The sequence below is a fragment of the Tachypleus tridentatus genome, chromosome 12, assembly GCF_004210375.1.
Source record: "Tachypleus tridentatus isolate NWPU-2018 chromosome 12, ASM421037v1, whole genome shotgun sequence".
Taxonomy (NCBI): domain Eukaryota; kingdom Metazoa; phylum Arthropoda; class Merostomata; order Xiphosura; family Limulidae; genus Tachypleus; species Tachypleus tridentatus.
The window spans coordinates 23,734,049-23,759,679 of record NC_134836.1 but is presented as its reverse complement, the minus strand read 5'-3'; the positions used below and the strand labels follow the sequence as shown (position 1 = coordinate 23,759,679).

General features: G+C 32.3%; 1 protein-coding gene across 7 annotated transcripts in view; it reads right to left on the bottom strand.

Annotated features, from left to right (window-relative positions):
* Positions 1–22,500, bottom strand: part of Ubr1 (Ubr1 ubiquitin ligase) — a 40,484-nt gene extending 17,984 nt beyond the window's left edge. For 2 of the 7 annotated variants that reach the window (XM_076473132.1, XM_076473136.1), the window contains exons 1-5: positions 22,055–22,444; positions 9,208–9,636; positions 5,077–5,200; positions 4,650–4,874; positions 1,042–1,309 (exon numbers count right to left, since the gene is read on the bottom strand). In XM_076473132.1, the coding sequence (XP_076329247.1) occupies positions 1,042–1,309; positions 4,650–4,874; positions 5,077–5,200; positions 9,208–9,617 (1,027 nt within the window). In that variant the 5' untranslated portion in view covers positions 9,618–9,636; positions 22,055–22,444. Of the gene's footprint in view, positions 1–1,041; positions 1,310–4,649; positions 4,875–5,076; positions 5,201–9,207; positions 9,637–12,186; positions 12,296–16,605; positions 16,721–22,054 lie in introns of all 7 variants that reach the window. The other 5 variants (XM_076473137.1, XM_076473133.1, XM_076473135.1 and 2 more) reach the window with 5 other exon arrangements.
* Between the last annotated feature and the right edge of the window lie 3,131 nt (positions 22,501–25,631).

Genomic DNA, 25,631 nt, shown 5'->3' with positions numbered 1-25,631 from the left:
ACCTGTGCAAGTTTTTTCATCCTTCTTTGTAAAAAATCCTTATGCAATATAAAAAAATGAATATTTTCAAATTCTGTGTAATTGAATCATGGTAAATCTGTTATTAAAATCAAAGCAACTTTTATAAAGTTTAACTTCACGGGCCTGTGTTATTATTGATTTCAATCATTCCAACTAGTCATGTAATCAAAATATTGTTATTTTCAATTAATTCAAAAATGTCCAGCCTAGTTGATTAGTTTTAAGATTCAAGAAAGTAGTCAACTAATTAACATTGATATTTGTGATTAGTAATATCTTAAATGATTTCACCTATCAAAAGGTATGTCAGAACAATTGATTAATTTAATATAATCAATTAATGGACCCAATGAATAACACATCAAATTTACCTAATGCCCAACTTTACATAAGCTAAACAAATTTGCATAACACACATTTACTGTGTAACGTATGTCAGGATTTACTTTTCTCAACTTCAAGCTTATAATACTCATATCATGTTCAGTGAAAATCTGCACACAAACACTCTGTAAAAAATAAAAAAATTAAAGTATTCATTTTACTGAATACAAAGTACTAATTCTTTTATTATTAATGTTGATACTCTGCTTCAAATTTAAACAAACCCATTTTATAAAATGCAGGTATAAATATGATGTAAACATGTTTTTTGATGCAGTTCAGTTTAGGTTTGGGTGAGGTAACTGTTATTAACTGCTATAAACAGCTGTTTAATAAATATAAATATACAGCTACTTAACAATAATCACAATCTATAAGAAAACTTGTATAATGAAAATCAGGATCCTTGAAAACAAATGTTTTTTGTTATTTAATAAAAAAATTACATTTTAACTCCTTATCAATATTTCTTTAGAACTGAACTGTCTTTTAAAGAATGATAAAATGAAACTAAATATTTACAGAGCTAAAGAAACAAACAGTGCACAAACTATGTAGTAAGTACAAACATTCACTTACAAGTTTTTGTTCTCTAAACATTTTTGTAACAGGTAAAACATATCATGAAACACTTACCTTCACTGTAAGACAATATCTGTTTCAGCCAAGATAACAATTTCATAGCAAAGATTTGATGTGCTATCACAGAACTGTGCATCACTACAACACGTAATGGTTTCCTCCCCGAGCGTGAGTTGGTGCGTTCTATTACGTTACGAACATGGTTACAGCTCTGAAACTTTCCACATTTAACAATACTTCTTCCTTCTCTATCAATCATTGTTGCATAGTCTGTTGCTTCCTTTTCAGTACACTCAATAGCTCGATTTAAAGTCTGAATAACCTGAAATATAGAATGGTTTGTATAAATATAAGAACCTAAAATCAAAATTTGCCTTACACCTTACCAACCTATTTCTGGTTGAAAGTATTACTGTGGACATGTTCTTCTATATGAATGTAGAATAAATACAGCTGCAAGGTATTATAAAAACTATAAATTCACAAATGAGATAACGTTGCTCACTGTATAAAACAGACAAAAAAAGGATTTCTTAATGTAATATACATCCATGTAGCATATTCTTAGTTTTGGTTTCTGAAATAGTAGCTGAAATACTTTTTTTTTTGTCAATAAATAAATGTAACAGATTACATAGCCCATACCAGTACACTGAAAATATTAATGAAATGGTTCTAAATACATATTTTTATTTGTTTGTCTTCATTAACCCAATGTGTACATATGAGGGTTAAGTATACAGGCCAAAACCTTTTACAAAGTGCCACTGAATGCAGTATTATGTATTTGGTGTCAGATTTATCAACTATTCATTTTACCCTCCACTGCTAATTGAGATAACTTTAATGTAAAGGAAGTAAATACCAGATAAAATACATACTAATACCAAAAAACACTGTAGATGAAGTTCACACATTCTGAAGGTCGTGCAAATACAATTTTATTCTTCACATGAACATCACCATACACTCAAACTTGTCAGAGTTTGAGTCAGACTGATTTCATCAATTCAGACGTACCTTGAAAACAAATACTTTTGTAACAGACATTTTTGTGTACAACAGACTTTCTTATTTTACTCAGTTTCCCACACTTTATGTAGTAAATTTGGAATTATAGTCAACATTCCTTCTCTAATATATGATTAGTGCACTGGACTGACTCCATGAACGTGGCCACGTGGTTATGTTGCTCAACGTGTAATCTGAGGGTTGCAGGTTCAAATCCCTGTTTCACCAAACATGCTCACCCTTTCAGCCGTGGAGGTGTTATAACATGATGGTCAACACCACTATTCATTGTTAAAAGAACAGCTCAAGAGTTGGCAGTGGGCAGTGATGACTAGCTGCCTTCCCTTTAGACTTACACTGCTAAATTAGGAACAGCTAACACAGATCACCCTTGCGTAGCTTTGTGTGAAATTCAAAAACAATCAAATTTCAAGAAAAGAAAAAAAAAATCATTACATATAAACAAACTACTAAAATTTAAGTAAGCAATAGTGACGTAACAAAGGGGAGGGTCAACCTGGGTGACAGTCAAAAAGGATGTCCCAACTAGGACAGTTGAAATACCAATAGAAGTTTTCAAATCAAATGAAAAATTCACCAAAGAAAGAATAAAGATTAAAAATGTTCAAACTATTACAACAGCTTGATGTTAGTTTCCATTATAAAATTATTTTTGTTAACAATACAAAACTTACAAATGAAATATTAAATAATTTATAAAAATTACATGAAAAGGTGAAACTTTATTGACATTTTTAGTCATTAGTTTGTTGAGCATAACCAGCTGGCTGCAACTGACATTCCAAGTCTTGTTCAGATGGCACTGTGACTCCACATACATGAGGTATGTTTCATTAAATAATTATGATAAGGTACAAAATGCCAGTGTTTATAATAATATCATGGTACTTGTACCAGTGTCCAGTAATATTTGACAATGTGGTATCACAGTGATTTTTAAGTGTTTATAAATGCATCGTAATGATGTTATAATACACGTTAAATGCATCATCATGATGCTATAATAAATGCATTGTTGTGATGCTACAGAAACTCATGTTTATAAATGGTGGTTCCTGTGACTACTGTGGATCAGTAAAGTCACATAGAAAGTCACACTTTACATTAAACTTCAAACTTGACTTTTTTCCTACAACCATGACTACTGAAGTAACAATGATGCGTAATAACTATGAGTTTTTAATGATGACTGTGTAGTGATCTAATGATGGTGGTGGTCATATGACTGTATGGGGATATGTTAGTGCTTACATACTTAATACAATAAACACCATTTCAAATTGACATCAACAACTAGAGTTTATTCTATACTGAATTAGTACTAATGCTTATTGGCTTAGTCATCTTAGTTTCAGCAATTTTACAATGTCCAGTGTAGTATCATTGTATATTTAATGTTGTTACTGCTTACTGCATAATAAATAATGCCAAAGTCAGCACTGAAGAGGCAAAGAAATGGAAAGCATTGCAGTTTCTACAGTTCATTGTCAAATAGTGTTTTTAGAATCTCTGTCAAGCTTGTCAGCGTTTGAGATACTTTTTTGACTGTCTGTGTGTCTACTGCTTCATGTGAAAGAAGTTTTTTTCCAAATTGAAATTGACAAAAAATTTCTTTCAACTGAACGTGAATTTACAAAGGTGAACTGTGATGAGGCCAGTGATCAATTTGCAGAAAGTAAGGCTCGTAAGCAAAGACTGACTCCTCTCTATTTACCTTTGAAGAACAAACTGAACATTGAAACTGGATTTTCTGTGTTTTTTTTATATAAAATAAAATGCAGTATTACTGCCCAGTGAATTTTTAATATCCTGCATTTTTCTTATTTTTAGTTTGCTTATGACACTACTGTACCATTTTAAAATCTACTTGCAAACATAATATATTTTTCTATGTGTTTAAATTTTGAAATTATTTATGGAGGGGGGCAGAACCAAAGGAAGGATCCATCCTGGGTGCCAAATGCTTTAGGAATACCCCTGATAAGTGAATAATTCTTTGATATCACTTCTGTATAATGATATAAATATCCTTTTTTATTAATTAATTTATTTCATAAGCAAGTTTTTCAAAGATCTTTTAGTATTTCCTTAGCTTAATTTTCTGTGGCATTATACAAGTGTACAATAAAGTTTTTATAGTGCTTTTAACTGTAAAATAAATTTAAAATGTGCTCCGAGTTAACAGAAAATAACCAAATAACTAAATTGAGGAAATATATACATGTAAGTTCTTAAAGTAATGGCCAATTCTTAGTAATTCATATATTTCTTAAGGCATGAACAAAAGTTTCATTAATATTTCTTTCTCCATTTAAAAATGATTCATGTAGTTGCTTAATTTTAAACTTTGCGGTTATCTCAAACAGTAATTTACTAAAATGGTAAATTATGTCTAAAAAATTATGCTACACCATAGAAAATTGTTAGCTTTTATAAATGTCCGTGAATAATTATAAAATTTTTGAAATATTAAAAAAAACTATCCTTTGTTTTTTTTATTTATTGCATCAAGTCTTCCAAAAGATGTGGTTTTAATAAGAAGAATCTTAAGTTTTTGTTTATACCATCTTATAATTAAAAATCCAAACAAAAATTGTACATGCATTGTTAAATAAAAGGTTAACTTTGACCTGATCATATGTATGAATTTCATCATTAAACAGCATTGTGGCATACGTCTCTTGAGCTTCATCAGCCGTGTCAAACCCCGGGGGGCAAAGATCTGAAGGTTGAGAAATTGGTTGTTCCCAGGTCAACATCTCATGGCAGTAAGATAAAACAAATCCCATTAGAATCCGTACTCTCTCAATGAGATCCAAAGGAAGTCTTTCAACAGGACTTAAATCAGAAGATGCCTGCAAGACAAGAATTTTATTTATTGATGAAAATTCTATTGGATTATCTGTGCCAGTTTCATAAAAATATAACTTTTTCAACTAAATTGTTATTTTTCAATTAAAAATGAAATTGTTTAAAAGAGGTATTCCAAAATAGAGACAATACATATTTACAGTTATTTTCATCAATGGGAAATAGATTTCATAAATATTCAAGTACCTCTCTCTTTCCTTGCAAGTGCACTTCACAGTATGCATGTGCTTTCCATGCTTCTTCATCTCCACAATCACAATAGCCTCCTCCTCCACTCATGCTCATCTTGTAGCGGTGAGTATTGTGAGCACTACATGAGTGGACAAATATTCATATATTTGTAACAAATGGTGATCTTAAGTAATGTACCCAATTTGAATTACATTATACAATAGTACGTAATAAAGCAGCATGTTGTCATTTTGAAGTTAAGATTTTCCTTACTCAAAAACGTATTTCCAAAGATACATTCACATACACAATACATTGATCCCTTGTGCTTATGTCCATGAGGTTTGCATGGCACTAGCCTTAAACAAACTTCCACCAAAGAAATGTTTATGATGTGAACTGCATTAGTGCATGCTGATGTCGTGTGATGATAGCTCTCCACCAATGAAAGGACAACTCAATCTCCTTGCACAGCAGCCCCCCTCTAAACTTGTGCTCAAAATAATTTTATCCTTAGATGAGGCAAGAAAAAAGTTGCAAGAAGTGGAGAGGATGGGTTGGAAGGTCTGTTTCCTGAATTTAGTTTATTAGAGCATATTTTTAATGTAGTGGACAAACAGACAGGGCCAGAAGGGAAAACTCTTGTAAGGCAACACCTGAAGGCAAGCATTCCATAGCAGGGTACCTGTGAAAGACTGATTTTTGTCTCAATCAGGGTATACACTTCATGCAGAAATAAAAATGGAAAAGCTAAAGAGCCTTAAATGTGTTGCAAGGATGGGCAGAATGTTTTCGTAAACAATTGAGCATTAACATACATGCTGTCAATAGGCTAATAAAAAAGTGGCAAGGGTGCAATCAGACTATATGGGGTGTGTCTGAAACTTGACTCAAATGGACAAATAGATGAGAGTGAAGAATCCACACTGTTACAGGAGGAGAGTACACTAGCTATTTGAGAGGTAACATGCACTATATAATTAATTGTTGCAACCACAGGTCTACTTCCCACTATATTACACAGTACATAATTTAGTGAGGAACTCTCTAAGGTCCACAATCCCAGCAGCTAGTATTCTGAAAGTATTGAGGATCTCTTATGTTCAACTTGAAGAAAAGGGGTGGGATTCAGATGCATGCAGGAAAGGTCTAACTGAAGACAGTACAATGGATGATCACAAAAATTTATTTTGAAAAGCCAGCAAGTACCAACCAAAGAATTGGGCAGTCACTTCCCTGGTCGTGGCTCTTAGCATAATAGTCCAATGAGGGTACAGCCTGGACCAGACAATTAACTTAGTTGAATACCACAATGATACCTCTAGTAATCTTGCAAAATACCCATTTCAACAGTGGGCATTGGTAGAGTCAGAGTGAATGGATTAAGTTCTTTCCATTAACCCTGGCCCAATGTGGATTTTGAGAAATAAGCATACTCTAGTAAGCACCTCAACCCAATAAGTCCCAACAGCATAGATACAAAGTAATGAAGGATAAAGCAGAAGTTACAGTATAAGTTAAACTGGTGAAAAGAAGAGAAAGAACATTTCCAGAAAACTATTCTGGTGCAAAATAAAGTTCTTCGTAAATAAAAAGCTGATAAGATAGAGAAAGAGGCATGAAAATTGGACATTAGGAAGTGATATAGAAATTAAAGGTTGGTCAAAATCATCATTTTCTTAGTCATGTTCAAACTGGGAAGAAGGAACATCAGTGAAGTGGATGGTGGAAGAAGGCCCAGTGTGTATTAGAAAACCTACAACTTGTTTAATAATGGCTTTCGTGACCTCCATCAACAACAATTCTCTAGTAGCCATTGTAGATTAAGATCCCACAATGATAACATTGTTTCCTTCACAGAACCAACTAGAAGTTATCATCACATGAGAATCATGATGGGGTAACCAGAATTTTTTTTCTTTTGTAAAATGAAAGAAACTAATTAACTTGAACAAAAGTTACTTGATGTAAACTATTTCAAATCACACATAACTGATTAGTAATCTTAACACTTATCAATTTAAGACAATTTGGAAGAAAAAATGAAGTTACTTTGAGATAAAGTGCTAAGGAAAACTTTTCTAGAAAGAAGTTTTGTTGCTTTCCTACTGGTGAAGGACTATCTTTACATGATGGTGTTGTCATGCACTAGTGCAGTTCTTGCTAAAAATATGTTTTAAGTAGGAATTAGCTCAAGGCTAGTAGCATGCAAATCTCACAGGTAGATGTGCAAGTGATCAAACTATTCTCTGTGAAAGGAGAGGTATATCAGAATTAATTAATATAGTAAGTTCACTATATACAATTTATATAAGGTTTGCACATTAATCAGCAAACAGCTATTTTTTTGTCAATGAACCTACTATTCACCACAAAATATTATTTTTACTAATATTTAGCAAAGGGTTATATATGATCAAATCTGGTGATCATTGCATGTGACGCAATGCTATTTCAAAATCATCAGATTTGCATTCTAATCCTTAAGATTTATTCTCTAACCTAATTTTTGAATTATAATTGACAGAAATTTTACTTTTCACATACCCTAGGTGGTTTTACTTTTTCTTCTAACCAACTGCAGTTGAAGTTGATTCAGTTCATCTCATTTTTAATATTTAAAAAATGTATATAAAATGAAGAAAACCAACACAAAATAAATCACATGTAGCATTTAAAACACTTTTTGTATTAACACAAAATTAAACAGTTTGCTCCCCCACATGTCTAAACACATTCATCCAAAGTTACAGAGCATAAAACTATCACACTATCAACCAGAAGACCAAACAATCAGTGACATTAACCAAAATGAATAATCTTTCTTTACAATAACTGCATTATTATAACCTAATGCAAGAAACAAATATCTAATCAACAAAAAGCCAAGTGAGTGACCAATCCTCAGGATTTCACTATCAACATTGGGCAAGGGTTAGCACAGTCATGTAACCTGCACATGTATTTTATATTTGCTGATATAGTTTTAAATAGTTGTGTAGTTTATCCACTTTACAATCTATCTCATTAAAAATCTCATTTTCCATGAAGATAAAATAACATTTTTAGAATTATACAACAGATTTTTGCATCAAGAGTACATGCCCAGAATGTAACAATGAAAAAAATTTCTTATCTAACTCATGACATCAAAAAGGAAACATTACTGGGCAAAACCAAGATGTGAATTTATTATCAATAATTAATAATAATAATACAATTTATGTACAGTATATTTAATGTTTATTACTGTGTATAAAATACCAAAATAAATGCTTTTAGTTTTTATTGCCAAAGATCTATGTATGTTAGAGAGTTAGGGTGTCTGTTTCTTGTGCCGTGTGCACTGAAACCTACAAATACAGAATACTGGAAACCATGATGTTAAAATAAAATTATTTTCTTCAGTCAAACTTGCAACCAACTGCATGCAAAAAAATGTACAGATATAGTATAAATCTGTGTTACTCAAACTTTTCCCTATATTTCAATATATATAATATTGTAATGAGACAGGAGCCTGACAGGATTATTAAAAAACAGGCTGAGCTGTATTCATTTGCAAAATGTCTTTCTTTGGAGTTTCTTGATGCCAAAACAGCAGTATGATAAACTTTTATAAATATGAATATCCAAGTTCTGCAATATTAAATAGTTGACATCTGAGAAGGCTGTTAACACTAAAATGTTTGACCTGTTATTTCCTAACTCAATTTTATGAAGAACACACTAAACATTGTGTATTAATAAAACAAATATTTATTACTAGGATACCACACATACCTCTCTCTATATATATATACACACACACACTAAACATATTAAGGTAATTGCTGCTACTAATTACAAAGGTTTTTGCAATTCTACTAAGTGTATTTATTAACACAATAAATAAATATTTTAAGCACCAAATCAAAGATTTGTTGAACATAACAAACATGATACAGGATGAAGAAATAAAAGGAAAATATACAGAACAGTTTACCACCAACAATACATCAAATTTCCTCAACTGTCTAAATTATGTTTTGCTTTTATATGTAGTCAAGAAATTCTGTGAAATTATATATGTACATGTACATAAATACCCACACTGTTCATGCGTGTAAGTTTAAACCACATGATATTTCCACTTATATTATATACCTGTTTTTAAAACAATCCATGCAAAGTACACAAGTAGGGTCCAGAGCACAGTCTCTACAGGAATATGTCGGTTCTCTTGATTTGAAAACATGACCACATAACGTAGGAAGATTGTCAATTTTTTTTATTTCTTCAAACACTTTTTCTGTTTCATTACAACCACATATAAATCGTTCCAGGGGTGTAAACAGAACCTGTTTTGCAAGGCCTTCATCAAAGGTAATGTTCAGACAGTTCATATCTGCTCTTGGGCTATAAATATTGGGTACATTCAATGCCCAATATTCTCTGAAGTCAGGAGGTTTTAATGAAGTAGCATTAAACTTCTTCAGCCAGTCATGCACAGTGAAGTCCACACTGCTGTGGAAGGTTGGAGCAGTTATGCGTAGGAAAGATCCTTCTTCTTCCATAATTAACACAGTTGTGCCCCTAAAAAAGTAGATTATTCACTTATGACTTTTAAAGAAAGGAACTCTATACTAATATTTAAAAAGTTTTCATGTATGTATGTAGTTTTAATATGACAAATTTCAACCATTTTGCTCATCTGCCATCTTGTGGGTCAAACAAGCCTAAATAGTCGTTAAGTCTTCTAACATCTTCTGGGTAAAATACTATTTGATAAGTTTTCACTATGATGAAGTTAATTACCTAAGATATGAAAGAAAAAAAGATATCCTCTTTTGTACTTTATATATGTCACAATAGGTTAGATGACATTCCAAACTGAGGTTTTTATGCAATTCCTACTGTTGGACTACAAAAAGGAAAGCAAACCAAAGATCTCAGGCAAAACAGGTGTAATACCTAGATATCAGTTACCTCCAAAAAATATTTCAAACCTTAAGTGTAGAGTAAAATATTGTCAGTTTTGTACAAGTAAAAACAAGTACTTTTATATAAACATAAATACAGAATTAAGCAAGTTCACTACACAAATTACAACACATGTAATATTACACACTTATGTAAGCACAAGTTGATTAACTAATTTAAATAACTAACTAAATGCAGGTTTCTATTATGGTAATATAAGTAACTTCCTCGTGAGTAAAATAGCCATCTGTGTTCATGGTCATGTTGCTCACGTTTCCATGAAAACCAGTAAACTTCAAATGAAAGAACACTCTCAGACTTGGTAGTTTCATTAAAACTGAAAAAGTTATCAAATGAGAAAAAGGCACAACTTAAGTTAACAAAATATCAGTCATCAAACTGTTCAAATATGGTTGATTAACCAAAAGAAACCACACAAATCTATGTACAAAGAATTTCATGGTTTAATGCATTCACTGTGACTGGAATGTATATTTCCCAGTGCTCCTTCCCCCTTCACACAGCAATTAGGATAAATATTTCCCACTGTCATTTAAAAGTTGTCACATGTAACTTACAGGAATAAAATGAGTTGAAGAGTATTTATTGTTATTCTATCTAATATTAATGTACAGTTTCCTTCAATTTTCCACTCAGTCCTTCAGTAACCAACAAGATTCCTAAATGGAAGACACAAAAACTGTGTGCCAACAGTGTTCTCATCACTGGAACAGCAAGTAGTAACCTTAATTACTATATAGATATGCTCAATGCACTTGACTAAGATAGTTTAGAAGATAGTGAAAGTGAGTCAACTAGTGTTCAGATGTGAAATATAAAGAAGCAGAAGGTATAAGATTAGTAGTGAGCAATGAAAATCTGTGCCAATAAAGGACAGTACTGGTTAAGAAAAGCCATTTTGTGACAGGAGGTAAGATATCCTATCAGAAAACATTTAACAAACTATAATAAAACTTCAACACCAAAGTTTTGAATTTATTACAAAATGCAGTTGTATAGCAATTTATTACACACATGCACTCTAACAATGTTATTGCCCATAATGCAGAGAAATAGATATTTACCTACCAAAATAAATATTTATATTCATGAATATTGGCATTTACAAAATATCCATTTATAATTTCCAAATTTAGTTATTTCAGCAAATTAGTCACACGATAGAAATTTAGTTGATACTTGTACTATTTATGAATTTATTCATACTCTTAACGATTTTCCTGTATATCATTTACATACACAAATAAACTGGAAATAACTGTTTACATTCAAGTTTGTCAAGTCCACTCAATTACAATAATATGTATAATAATAAATATTACAACACTTAAATATGTAAATAAATTGTTATTAATTTGCCTGTCATGGTTGTTTAAGTTATTAGTTTAATAGCAGTGGTGTCTAGTTGCTTATGATGAACTACTGTTCAATCCTTACAGATTATCGTGACTGATGCTGTCCAAATGGAATTAAAATACAGCTGGTACACAGAAAACATTTTGTTGTGAAGTAAGTGATACACTACATGCTAAGAATGACAGAATCATCTCTGAAAGATAACCAGTTCTATTATTTCAAAGCTGGACAAAAATTTAAAGAATGCTGTTTATAGAAACTGTTGTAAAGGTCAAATTTTTCAACTGGCTTGGTTTCATTAAAAATAATCAAATCAGTGAATAGCACTATTTAATGTATTTTTACATCAAAGTATTTGACAAATATACTAGTTAATAAGCTTGGCCAAAGTCTGCCCACAATGTTAACAAGATAATCATATAATACAAATATACTCTAAATAATATGCTCTGTCAAAACTGAACGGATAGGATTAGTTGTTGTTTTTCTTATTAATCTTAGTAGAAGAAATATGTTTTAAGTAAAATGAAATTTATCCATCAGGAAATATTATACATGAGTATCAAAATGTTGAAAGAAAGTTGAGCCTTACTCAAAAATACCTTATACTGTTTTAACAATTACAATTTCATCCATGAAAAGTGAAATAAAAACTTGATTATTCATGCTATTGCCTTTGTTTACTCTGTAGGATACAAACATATCCTATAAAAACAAAGAATCACTTAGTATTCCAAGACTATCCTTGCATACTCACCCTAAGGAAAAGTAACAATTTAAACTCACCCAGGATCACACTTAACTTTTCAGGAATTAAAGTTGCCTTTTAAAACTCCTGTAAAGTGCTGGTTTTTCACAACTGTCAACAGCAACACATTTTGTAAGCCAAAAAATCCTGTTGTAGAAACAACCATTTTAACTGTAGTCTAGCCTCTCTCTTCCAAATTTTAAACTTGTGTCCTTTCATCTTATTACCTTCAAAACATAGCATGGTTGTTTGTTTAGCATTTACTGGTGCAAAATAATTGGGCTATCAGCACCAAACAATAAAAAAAAAGGTAAAAAAGTAAAATTATTAAAATATGTAAAAAGGAATTATGCTAAAACAAAACACACTCCAATTTTCAAATTAAAATCTTAAACAGAGTTAAAAACACCAATAGCCCTATAAAATTTAAAAACACAACTGAGATGGACAGTGTCACTATTGCCAATGACACTGTCCAATGTCAAAGGTGAACCCATGGTAAAAATATGTCTAAAGTGGTGCTGTTGCTCTCGATCGTAGCAACATCATGGCAGTAAAATGTGGGCTATTGTGTACAATCTCTGGACTGGAAAAGTGCACAAGGCCCCTGTGCAGAGCCAAAGCCTCTGATGGTGAACAGAGTCCAACATCTTCAAGGGCAAGGTCCTAGCAAAACCATAGACCAGAGACCTACAGTCACGTTTTGCTAAAATAAAGACGCAATAGAATTTTAGCAGAGAACATCATTCTGCTCACCAAGAGGTGAAAGAGAGAATACAGAGGACATTCAGTGCCCTTGTACACGTGACACATAGTTGCTTGATGTGTGGAATAAACATCAACTTACAGTCAAAGAAAGGAACCAAGAACTTTGTCTCAGGGACCATGGGAAGCATAACTTTTCCAAGACAGATCTTGGGACCTTGATGAATACCCCAATAGCAGTAGAAGCACATACAAATGGTTTTGATCCACTTTAAAAGTGATTGAGAGCAGTCTGTAGCTGCCATTCAATAAACCTCATGCTCGACAACTGAAATGAAATGTGGAAGTCATCAAAATAGTAACTATTTGCAATTGAAGGGGTGGGTTATCACTGATGGCATTAATTTTTATAATGAAAAGTGTAACAGGACTCCAAGTTTCTCTGGCAAAGAACAGGAAAGAGTCAAACCCACATGAACTTGGAATTGCCAGTTTATTTTAAAATGTTTAATAAACATGGATAAATGGCCTTGCAACCTGTACAAGTGGAGGTCTTGCACGATGCCATACCTCCACATTGTATCATAAGCTTCCTAAAGGTCCAAAAATTCAGAAACAATATTGTTGCTTGAGAAAGGCTTCCCTGATTGCCGTTTTAAGTCGAATCAGGTGGTCCATGATGAAGTGCTATTGTCAGAACCCACACTGAGTGGGTGAGAGGAGGTTGTTTGATTCAAGAAATCCTCTCTAAGATTTTACAGAGGCAGCTTGTCAAAGCAATTGGATGGTAGTTTATAAGAATCTTGGGATCCTTCCAAATCCAGTTAACAATAACCAGAAAACTAGCAAGAGAGTCAGGAGAGAGATGGCACAGCATCTCTTAATGAATATCATCGGGTCCGACTGATGCACTGCCAGACTGATGATGAGAAAGCTTGAGTTCCACCAGTGTAAAGGAGTAATTATAGTCATAGAGACAATCAGCCCAAAAGGAAAAGTATCCCAAGCCTGTTTTTGAGCTTTTCTTGTCATGTCACAGGTAGGATTCCACCAAGGATGACGATACTGTGGGAAATGTGTCGAGGTTTTAGGAATACAATGACCAGCTGCCTGGACAATACAGTCACTCACTGCTGCCATGCAGTCATCTATCGAGGGTTTACAGATGATGGTAGAATCAAGTTCTGAGAGAGCCTGATCCAACTTTCATCAAGGCACTCAGGTCAGGTGGCATCAACCACCACCAATCTCTCTCAAAATGATACGAAAATGGTCGCTGCCCCATGAGCTACTGTCAACCCTCCAAGAAAAAAGAAAAAAGCAAAGGGGAAAAGATAGAAAGATCAATAGCAGTAAAAGGTTGACAAAGTGCATGAAAACAAGTATAAGAGCCAGTATTGAAGAGAGATAGGTTGTGATCCAAGAGTATATGCTCTATGGAACGACCCCTCCCATCAATATCAGCACCACCCCAGTGGATATTAGATCCATTAAAATCTCCCAGGATTAAAAAGGGAAATGGTAACTGCTCAATGAGGGCATCAAGGTCTGACTTATCATAAGTCTTTTCAGGAGAGAGAACAAACAGTGATGGTATGACCCAAGGAAGCAGAGATGGCTACAGCCTTCACGGGTGTATAAAATGGCAAAGACAGGGTAAGCACATGCTGATCAACCAGCCTGTCTACAGGAATTCAAGGCCAAAGTGGTGTGCTGGAGTTAGACCCCTCAACCTCCAGAAATTTCTTCTCCCCTTCATGGGTCACCACACATGGCAAACACTTGGGTGAACATTTAGATCCCAGAGGAAGTAAACTGAAAGTACAGAACCTTCTCTGGGAGGTCCTTTCACCACGTACAGAAATCCACCTCGAGGTGAAAACAAAGCACAGAAAGATCAGGGGCTTTACTACTAATAATGGGGCACTGCTTCAGTAGCTTTTCAGTCATATTGCTGAGTTTGTTCCCAACTGTATTACACATGTAATCCAAATTATGATAACCCATAACAAAAAGTCATTTGCTAAACATTTGTTCACTTAACCAATTAATTCAATCCATTCTGTAATACTTCAACATCTCAAAGAGAGACAGTAATACCCATGAATTTAATGTCATCAGCATACTTTACTAATGTGCTAAATACATTACTATCAATATCATAACTGTAATTAATAGAGAGTAAATCCCCAAATACTGACCCTTAAAGTGCTCCTCTAGTAACAAATATCAAGTTTTGACTCAACTCCATTAATATCAACCTTTCCATTTTTCCCATTAAACCACTCTTACAATGTAATTAATCCTTTCTCAACCCCTACTACAGTGATTTTTTTAAAATAACTTTTTGCATGGCACCTTATTAAAAGCTGATTGGAAATATAAGCAGATGTGTCTAAACCCTTTCTTTCTTCTTGGACTTCCATCACACAGACACAAGTAAGATGGTAAAAACAAGTTCCCTCTGGTAAATGAATGTTTGTTTTTATTTATGAAATTGCATTTCACTAAATGATTTTTCATAAGGCTTCTTTTATTAGATCCTTAAAGTTTGTTGGGTTTGTTTTTTTTCACTATACAGATAAGACTAGCTATAATATCCAGGGAAACACTTATCACCCCCTTTAGAAACTGGAGTAACTAGACAACTCTTTAAAACTCTACCACCTGCCCTCACCCAACTGAACTTCTAAAAGTGCAAACCAATACTTTTTCATTTGGATGTAACTAAAACAATACCACTTAATTATCATAAATAACAACTAAAATTTAACAAGCTATAATAACTTGGCTCAAACCCTGAAGAAAAATAAACAGGCTGCTACAAAAAAACACTTTTTCACAGATTCATATAATCTTCAGTCACAAAACACCTCCATATGTTTCGGCATCAAACATAAGATTAAACCTCTGACCAGCCCTTGGAATGACGTTATATTATTATAATATAAAATACAGTTATGAACCACTCATTGCTCACCACTATAATTTTTAAACAAAGATTTCTTGGGTAACCCATTAACTGCTACTGCTCAAAAAAATGCACAAATGTTTTACAACTTGTACACTGTATACAGCACACACACATTTGACTGCTGGAAAAAAATCATACCCTGTAACAGCAAATCAGTAGTCAATGGGTTAATACTATTAGAAGTTTTTCTTAAAAATCTAAAAATAAATCAAGTATCAATTTATTAACTTCTTTTCCAATTTAATGTTAATTTTACAAGTTGGTTGTTTAAACTGAATTCTAACTTGTCATTAATAAATTATCATATTAGAAATGGTGAATTAATATTGGCAACAAAATGCATCACTTATTTTAATAATATTTTTAATGTCACTCTGGAATATACGACTTACATGTCATAATTCTACTCAAAATTAATCTCTCAGAAAAAGAAGTGATTTTTTGTTACAAGTTTTATGACATTATGTTGTCACTTGTTTTGTGCCTGAAAATAATGCATACAAAACTAAATAAAACAAATATCAAAAACATCAACAACATTACGAGTTTATCACAGACATTAAAAAATTATCATCCATTATTTACCTTTCAGACAACATGGTGGATGAAATTGACACACCTGCTATGTGGTTTTATTGCATAGAAATAAAAATACAGCTGAAAATAGTTTAGAATTATGGATGAAGCTTTTACAGATTGTTTTGTTTATGCAAATTAATTATTATTTATTTGTGATTGGTGTGTGAATTTGTAACTTTGAAAATTTAAAAAGGTTTACCTTTGTTGCACATTTTAATTACTGATTTCAATGCTTTCCTACATCCTTCTGAAACTTTGCTGTAGTTTTCATTTTGTAAAACTGTTAATTTTTGTTTAGATGTAAACAATTCTTGCTGTAAATAAAAATAGGTTTTCAATGCCAAAATCATAGGCAAGCTTTCTTTCAAATTCTTAACCAAAATGTTTCTTGCAATATATATATATATATGTAACAAGTTTTAAACCTATCTGATATTCCTTATAAACATTTTACAATTCTTTTTAATAATTTTCTTTGTCCATTCAAGGCATTACTTAAGCCAATAAAGCCCAATGTAGTAGTCTTGTTGGCAAAAAACACTTAATACAATCTAATGTAAAATGATTTAACTAAGTCTACTATGTCCTGTTTCAAGAAAAACATTTATTTTCTTCACAATGCAATATAATAATTCAGGTAAAGTATAAAATCATAAAGCAGCTTTTCACAAGCTTAAAAAAAAACAAAAAACTAGGACAATAACTTTGTCAAAACTTGTACACAATGTCTTTATGCCAGCAACATACTACCGAGACAAGCTTTTATCATTTGTTCCAATCTCTACACAAATCTTAGCTGAACAAGAAGCCATACCAGCCTATACACTTGAAAAGAGAATTCTCAACTTATTTAAGTCACTTCTAAAGGCTAACAAATAGGGAGTTACATCACACCATGACAATGAAAGTTGAGAAACAGTGTTTGACTAAACTTTGACTTTATTAGAACTGGAAGATCAAAAACAGTGCTATTGTTTTACAAAACTGTTTCAACCACTTTCTTTTCATGCTACGAGTGCCACGTTACACTTGGAAGAAAAACATTTTTCCTTGAGCATGCTAAAATAAAGCCTGAAACAAAATTTAATGCTGCATTAAATATAACTTTTTTAATAAATAAATTTCAATTCTGAAGGTTTTTAAATGTTGTGATAAATAACTGCAAATTTATTTTATATAATTTTTTTTTTATTTCATGGTGCATTCTTGCCCTCAAGGCAGAATTTACCCACCTCTATTGTAAAGTTAAAATCTTTTACTATGCTTTTATCAGTCACAGTACTGAAAGACAAAATGTATGCAGTATTTGTGATTTAAAGTTATAAGATATGATGAAAATGACATCAAACTACTTCAGTTATACCACAAGCTTTACAATGAAATTTTAATTTAAAGCCTTTCTCTCACTCAAAGTTTAATATTTTGGTTACCAAACCTCATTATATAACCTGCAGACTATATCTAAATGAAAAAGTCAACTTTTATAAAGATAAGAAGTTTGTCTAAAAAATATATAATTTTTAATCACAATGTAACGTACTTAACGTTTTGTTGTAACTAGTAAACTGGAAAGTTGATTTTCAGGAGGTAATTACAAGATTAAAAATGTTTTTAAAATAATGAAATATTTCTAAGTCAGACGTGAATCACCATGAAACATAGTTGTCTTTTCACAGCTCCACTGAATAAGTCGCTTTTCAGAAAAAAATCTTAATAAGAAAGTAAGTCTGAATCAGTACATTTTTTTTTTTTTTTAAATTTATGAATTATAACCTATTCTCACTTGTCAAGTTAACAAGTATAAATGTTGTTCTTTCACCACAAACACAATCTTCTCATCTCTTTTAGGATCTCACATCACTTCTTACATGGTCAAATTTTAAAAATAAAACCTGCATCTGTAATAATAACTTCCCAATAACTTATTTTAATGTTACTTTCCAATTAAATGCTACTGCATGCAGCTTTTCTTAAAACATGCAAGTCTTCACTTCTTGAACACCTTTCAATTTTTGAAATTCTTTCTGGAATAAGAAAAAAACTGTTTGTTAAATTATTATATTTAAGCCTTCACTCAAGTCAGTGACATCAACATCAGTTACATTAATAGTTCTGTAACTTCAATATAATGTTCTCATCTCTACAGATAATACAGCACAATGTATGTTTCTTTATCCTGAGTAACATGAAAGAACTATTCCATCCTGCATGTGAAATTGCTTAAAATACATGGAGAATTGTGTTGAGTTGTAAATATACAGTTACAGTTTTCAACGTTACATTCTGTGCTACTATGGCAAATTACTAATTCACAAATCTCAGCACTACAACAATCTCAACATTTGAAATTTCTTGAGACACTGAAGCTTAAATGTTTAGAAGTAATCCCATATGGTAGCAATTTTACCCCACATTTACTACTAACTGTAAATTTTCTGGCATGTTTTTCCAATGCCTTTCTTATATTTCTCACACCCCCAGTGGTTCAACAGTAAGCTTCAATGCTTATGATTAAAGAGAAGTTTTCATCCCCATAGAAGACAGAGCACTAATAACCTGTGTAAATTTTTGCTGAAACAAACAATTACACACACATTTCCTTGTTCCTATCCAATTACCCACAGCCTCCTTCACTTTCTAGTTATATATTTAACTGCAAGTTCTTTACACACCAGACAACTTATTTTAATGTGAAATTGTATAAATAGACTAGGGTTGTTACTAATATGGTTACTTATGCAAAAATTATAGAAAACTGTAGATACTTTGATTTGATGCATGAAGTAATAAAGTGAGAGAATAATGTTTATTCAGAATGGTTCTCTGTACTAAATGGTCAGACAGCCAATCAAAAGTCAATCTTAGATTTGTTGTTCAACAGTAAAAGGTTATAGTTGCAAGAGTTAAAGAACATTTGAACTAGAATGGTCACTGCATAATTAGATTTCAAGCTTTGTTTTGTCTTAAGATAAAAAGGCATGAGAAAATAAATTGCATTTAATTCATTACAGACATGATCTTAGAAACAGGATAACAGGGAAGACTGAACAAATTGGCCGACTATAGACAAAAGATGAAGGATGAGTACCATGTGTTGAAGATGTTTAAACTGACAAAGAAAAACTACCAATTTAGTTAAAAATGTAAATTAGTGAAGTGGCAAAGACTCAAAAGAAATAATTACTAAGATTATTAAAATCAATTTCAAGGATTATTTTAAGGCTTAAATGTAAAACAAATTGTTAAAATAGTAATTTGACCTTCAGGTTCTTGATGATAAGATCTGTATCAAAGACAATTGGATGGCTGAAATTCTCAAATATTTTCTTGTTTTTATAAAAATGTTCACAATATTCCTGACAGTCTTGTACAGAAAATATTGGTATTGACCTAAATCATACACATCAGCAGTTCCCAAACTCCTGTCTGCAAACCAATTGAAATAATAAAAAAATTGTTTTAAAATACTGCTACTCAGTTATTTTATTTTATAACTTAAAACATAACATTAGAAAGTCAATATAATGTAAACCAGTTTGTGATATCTTGGAACTGGAACTATGTGTGCCTTAGTTGCAAAAAATGTTGAAAACCACTATTACAAATATTGATAATTGGTGATAATAAGAAAAACTGAGAAATTAAAAATAAACAAAGCACCAGAACCAGATCACATTTTTGTGAGGAGGCAAAGAAATTAAAAATTCAGATACACCAGTGTTGTTTTTTCTCTTTCATTTTGACATGGTTAAAATTATAAGTTTCTTTTGTTTTGAATTTCACACAAGCCGACTCAAGGGCTATCTGTGCTAGCCATCCCTAATTTAGCAGTGTATGAGTAGAGGGAAGGCAGCTAGTCATCACTGCCCACTGTCAATTCTTGGGCTACTCTTTTACCAATGAATGGTGGGACTGACCATCACATTATAATGCTCCACAGCTGAAAGGGCAAACATGTCTGGCATGATGGAGACTAGAACCCATGACTCTCAGATTACGAGTCGAGTGCCTTAACCACCTGGCCATGCTGGGGCCTGATGGTTGTTAATATTCTTATTTCTAAATGATGTGACAGTCTTACTTTACTAGTAATGAAATTTATCGAGTCTTATGAAAAAAAAAAATTATGAAATTATATCACAAACGCAAGCCAACATGAATTCACCAAAGAGAAATCTTACCTTACTAATCTTTTCATTTTACAAGGGAATTATATGTTATATGTATGATGAAAGGAATATGAACTGGAAAGACTAATCAATCAGACTAGACTATGATTGGATGGAAGAAAGAAAAATTTTATTACTTATGAAATCCAGTGAAACTGGATTCTTGCCATTAGTAAAGTACCTCAGAGGTCAGTATAACTTATTGTGCAAATTTCTCACACGTTAGAAAACAATAACAGTCTAAATAAATCATTTGATAAGACTCACTACAAATACTGTAGGTTCAGAGGAAGACTATTAAGATGATTCTGGGAACTCAGGGTTAGCTTACAGAGTAGGTTAAGGTTTCTCAACTCACTTTGTCTTCACAAAGGGCAGGAGGTGATCTTGTTAATGTTTAACATTATCCAGGTGGAGTAATAGGGTAAATGACTAATTTATTTGTATTGCACTATGAAGGTAATAGGCTGACAGGACACAAGTTTTGAATTTTGTAAAATACAAGCTAAGTTTATATTTTTGTAGCAGTAATACTGTTACTTATATGAAATAATTCTTGAACTTTCTTCTACACTATTACACTGAGCAGTTTATCTAAATGTTTTAATAATCTTCAAAGTAGTAATAAGCTGACACTATGTAACTTATTACTATAACAACTTAAAAGGCAGTTACGTTTTATTTTTAAAAGTTAATCTCTAGCTAAATCAATATCTATTATTGTACTCTTACCTACCTGTACTGTATGGTAGTAGATGCTTATTAATAACATGTAATACAAATATTATGCTGGACATTAAACTCACCAGACTACCATATCGAATTCACTTCCTTTATCATTCTTTCTGCTATAAATGTTTACTTTAGGTTGGTCTAACTCACATAATTTTGGTTGAAGTTATACTTTTAGTAATTTATAACTCATACATTAGGGCCTTCAGGCAAAGTTGCCAACTGTCTATAAATATAGGAAAAACTAAAAAAATTGTTACATTTTAATAGTCTATACTTATATGGCATTATATTGTTTCTAGTCTTTTAATGATGTCAAGAAAACAAAATTGTAAGGTCAACAACCTTGCATCAGGAACAAGCTCAAATTCTGAATTTTGTATAGATTGTGGCCAACTACTGAATCTGAGCTTTGAATCTTTCTCTTGAGTCAGGGTTTTTACTTACCCTCAGAGTTAGTTATATAGAATATGAATCTATCTTTAAATTTCTATTAGTTTTAACTTCTAAGTTCCAACTTTCAAGCTCCAGACTGTACATACACAATGGTTACAGTTACAACTTCCTTTGCATTAGATGTACGCACTTCTCACCCTATTTACTACTTAACTTTGATATAACATCGTAATTTTTAATTTTCAAGTTTCAGCAGAACGAAAAAACAATAACTCCCTTTTATTTTATTAACTCTCACCCACACTTATGCTGTCTACTATATAAAAACGTAAACTACAATCAAGTACTCACTTGAAATAGCAGTATCGCACAGTAATCGCAAGTTACGAGGCTAATGCGAATAGTATCTGTTACCGTAATATAATTTGTATAATTTCTGACCAAAATTACTTATCACTATCAGTGGTTATCTCCTCTTCAAAATCAAAGTTCGTCTCGAGTTAAGCCAAATCGAAATATTCAATACTGGCAATTGATCAGATGAAAACAATTAGTTCATAGCATCGATTTACAAACGATGTACTTGATTTATATATGTATAAATTCAATACATTATATGAATTATAATTACCTAATTTTATATTAACACTGTCAAACATATAACCTAACTTTCTCACATTTTCTGCGCATTTGGCAACAGAACACCATCAAACCTTTAAGTTTAAATCAACCCTTCGCCATGAGATGGCACATTTAATAAATATTCGATCTTACACAATGAGAAAAATAAAATAAAACAGCTCAAGCTTGATCCATTTTACGACTTTTCTCGTCATACATTATCAGTAAATTTTGCATTGTATTTTTATCAAATGTATTTTAATTCTTTTCAACTTAGTTTATTGTATCAGAAATGCAGCTATGTGTTCCTCCGCAATTTATGGTGACTATTATCCATTCTTAGCCCACTCTCTTTGTTTTTTAGCTTTTTTTCAACTCAGAGCAAAGTTAAAATACTATACACGTCGCTAAATACCGTTTTTAAGCAGAGTTTGCTTGTCTCTGGTGTAAAATTATACTTTTTACGTGTTTGCATATTTTTCGTATACACAGAATGTTGACATAGGAACTCACGCATATTTTACTTTTGTTTCCATCATTTAAATGAGTTTTGAAAATATATTTATACTTCTACATACAATATGAACGTAAAGCTGTGTTATATTCCATGTTTACTTCTCTCTCTTTGGCCCCTGGCCTGGCATGACCAGGGGCCTAGGACGTTCGACTCACAATTTTCGGGTCGCGGGTTCGAATCTCTGTTACACCAAATATGCTCGCTCTTTTAGCCGTGTGAGTGTTATAATGTCACAGTCAATCCCATAATTCATTACATAAGAGTAGCCCCAGAATTGGTGGCGGATAGTGATGACTTGCTGCCAAGCTCCGCAAGGCAGATTTCCCAACTGGGAGATCAGTACCTAGACCTCCCCGAAAAAGTAGAATCATATCTTTATTATTAAGAATCAAAAACCGTGAACATAAATGTTTCTTTGCAGCTAATGTTTTTACTTTTTCATGCATATAACAAAATACCAAATAAAATTCAAATAAGCAATACGTTTTCACGATTCTTCTGATGAGAAATATCATTGACCACCTCTTCCATTTTGTTCTCTATCACAAAATTTGTTATTTCCCATTCAATATTCAAAATAGCGACATTTGCCAGTCTTTCTTGTCCAATGGTAGAACGTAAGTAAGTTTTGATCCGGCGTAAAGCAGAGAATAATCTTTCAGCAGAACAGGATGTGGTTGGAACACTGTTGAATATTTACACCAACTAAGAATAAGTTGGAAGAAGTTGAGAGATGCCATTCTCATAAATCCATTTTGATATTTGAAATTGTATCCCGAAGACAAATGAGTATTTTGTTTTTCTTGATCGAGAAGATCAACCACAATCTTTTTTTCTGAAGATAACTGATTCTCATTCAGTTCATAAAAGTCACAAAGTAATGAAGACAAATGAGTATTTTGTTTTTCTTGATCGAGAAAATCAACCACAATCTTTTTTTCTGAAGATAACTGATTCTCATTCAGTTCATAAAAGTCATAAAGTAATGAGACATCATCTATAACATCTTATTTTTCTGGTTGCATTATGACAGAATAGAGACCACAAAGAATATTTTGATCATTTTTATCGAAACGAGATTGAATTTGTTTTTTTAAAATCTTGAAAATAAGATGATGTCTTTTGCATAAGAGATTGGACTATCAAGATATGCAATAGCAGATGCATATCAGTTTCTAAGATACGTTCTGTCGGTTTTCGGCAGCAAGGCATAACCAGTTCTTTGAAACTGATATCTTGTTCTTTCTTAACTATTTCTTTTACGTCTTTCATCAAATTTGTGGCTTCGTCCCATAGTTTTGGTTTTCTCTGCTTTTCTCTAGTGATTTAAGGTTGTTGAATACTAAATCAGCAGATTTTATTTCCAAAAAGAAATCAATTTTTTCTTACTGAAGACAAGTTGACAAAGATGAAGTTTCACTGAAAGTTTATTCCAAGATTAGGAGAGCAGAGAGAAATTCTAAGTCACAGCTTAAAGTTAAAAGACTTTTACCTGTGGCCGAAGTACTGGGATCGTTTGAAACAATTTTAAGAAGGGTGAAAATTGTAGCTTCAATGCATTTCTTCAAGGCCGCCGCTGTGGCATGTCTTAAGGCCCAGCGAGTCTCACTCTAAGACGAAAGTGTAATGACTTTTTCTCCGCAACTATTTTAAACTTCCTGAAAATTTTGGTGACTCTTATAAATTCCATCGACAAATAAGTATATATGGATTGTATTGTTCTTAGAGTGTTTCTCAGTGATTGAGTTTTCTTTAGGGATTTTTGAATGGCAAAATCAAGCAAGTGACCAAAATGATGGGCATAAATTAATTTTGGGGATACAGTTTTGATTAGCATGTTCACCTTTTATGTTACTGGCGTCGTCGTATTCTTGGCCAACTGTTAAAAAAAGATAGAGATCCTGTTGGCCTAAAGCTTCTGTAATAAATTCGAAAAGGGCTTGGGCTTCCGTTGATTTCGCCAACAAGAAGCTTAAAAACCTTCCATTGACGACACTTTCTGAAACGTAGCGAAGGTAGAGAGAAAGTTGCTCGTTGCTACTGACATCTATGGTTTCAACTGCGATGACAGAATAAAAATCATTGTATTTTACTTCATCAGTTATTAAGTTTCTCAGGTTCATCGAACCAGATTCAAAATTTCATTTTGAACATACCAACTTAACCATTGTTTATGTCGACCAACAAGCTCTGTGAACTTTTTCTTAAACCATGGAAGATCCTCACTCTGCAGGTGCAAAAGTTCAAGAAAATTTCCTCGATTTACATCAAAAGAATCACATACATTAAGGCAACCTTTATGGTCACCCCAAATGTTTTGCTCAGCAAGAAAAACAAGTGTTTCTGTCACTTTTTAAACATAAAGTCTGTTCAGTTATACTTCTTTTTTCTTTTGTATTTTGGTTTGAACTAGAACAGAGCTCTGAAGAATTTTTGTTGCTTTTGAACGGATGCTGTCATTGAATTTTGGTGGCTTACATTTTTAGTGTGTTTTTGCAATCTTTCTGGTTTTGACCATTTAAAAAATGTGAATGTCTCACAAGATTTTGGAACATGTTTCTCGCAAGGGTAACAATTTGCAGAATCAGAATCTTAAGGATAAGAAACCCAATAGAATTCTTTATACACTTAACTTGAAATGTTCGGCGAATCCTGTAGATAATCCGAGATAGAAATTTGGAAAGTTATGGTTGTTGTAGACCAGCAAAAAATCACTAACTTTTTCTGCCGACTTTACGAATAGTTTCATTTCGATCATCTTCTGAATCGTCCCTGGACGTTTTTTTGAAA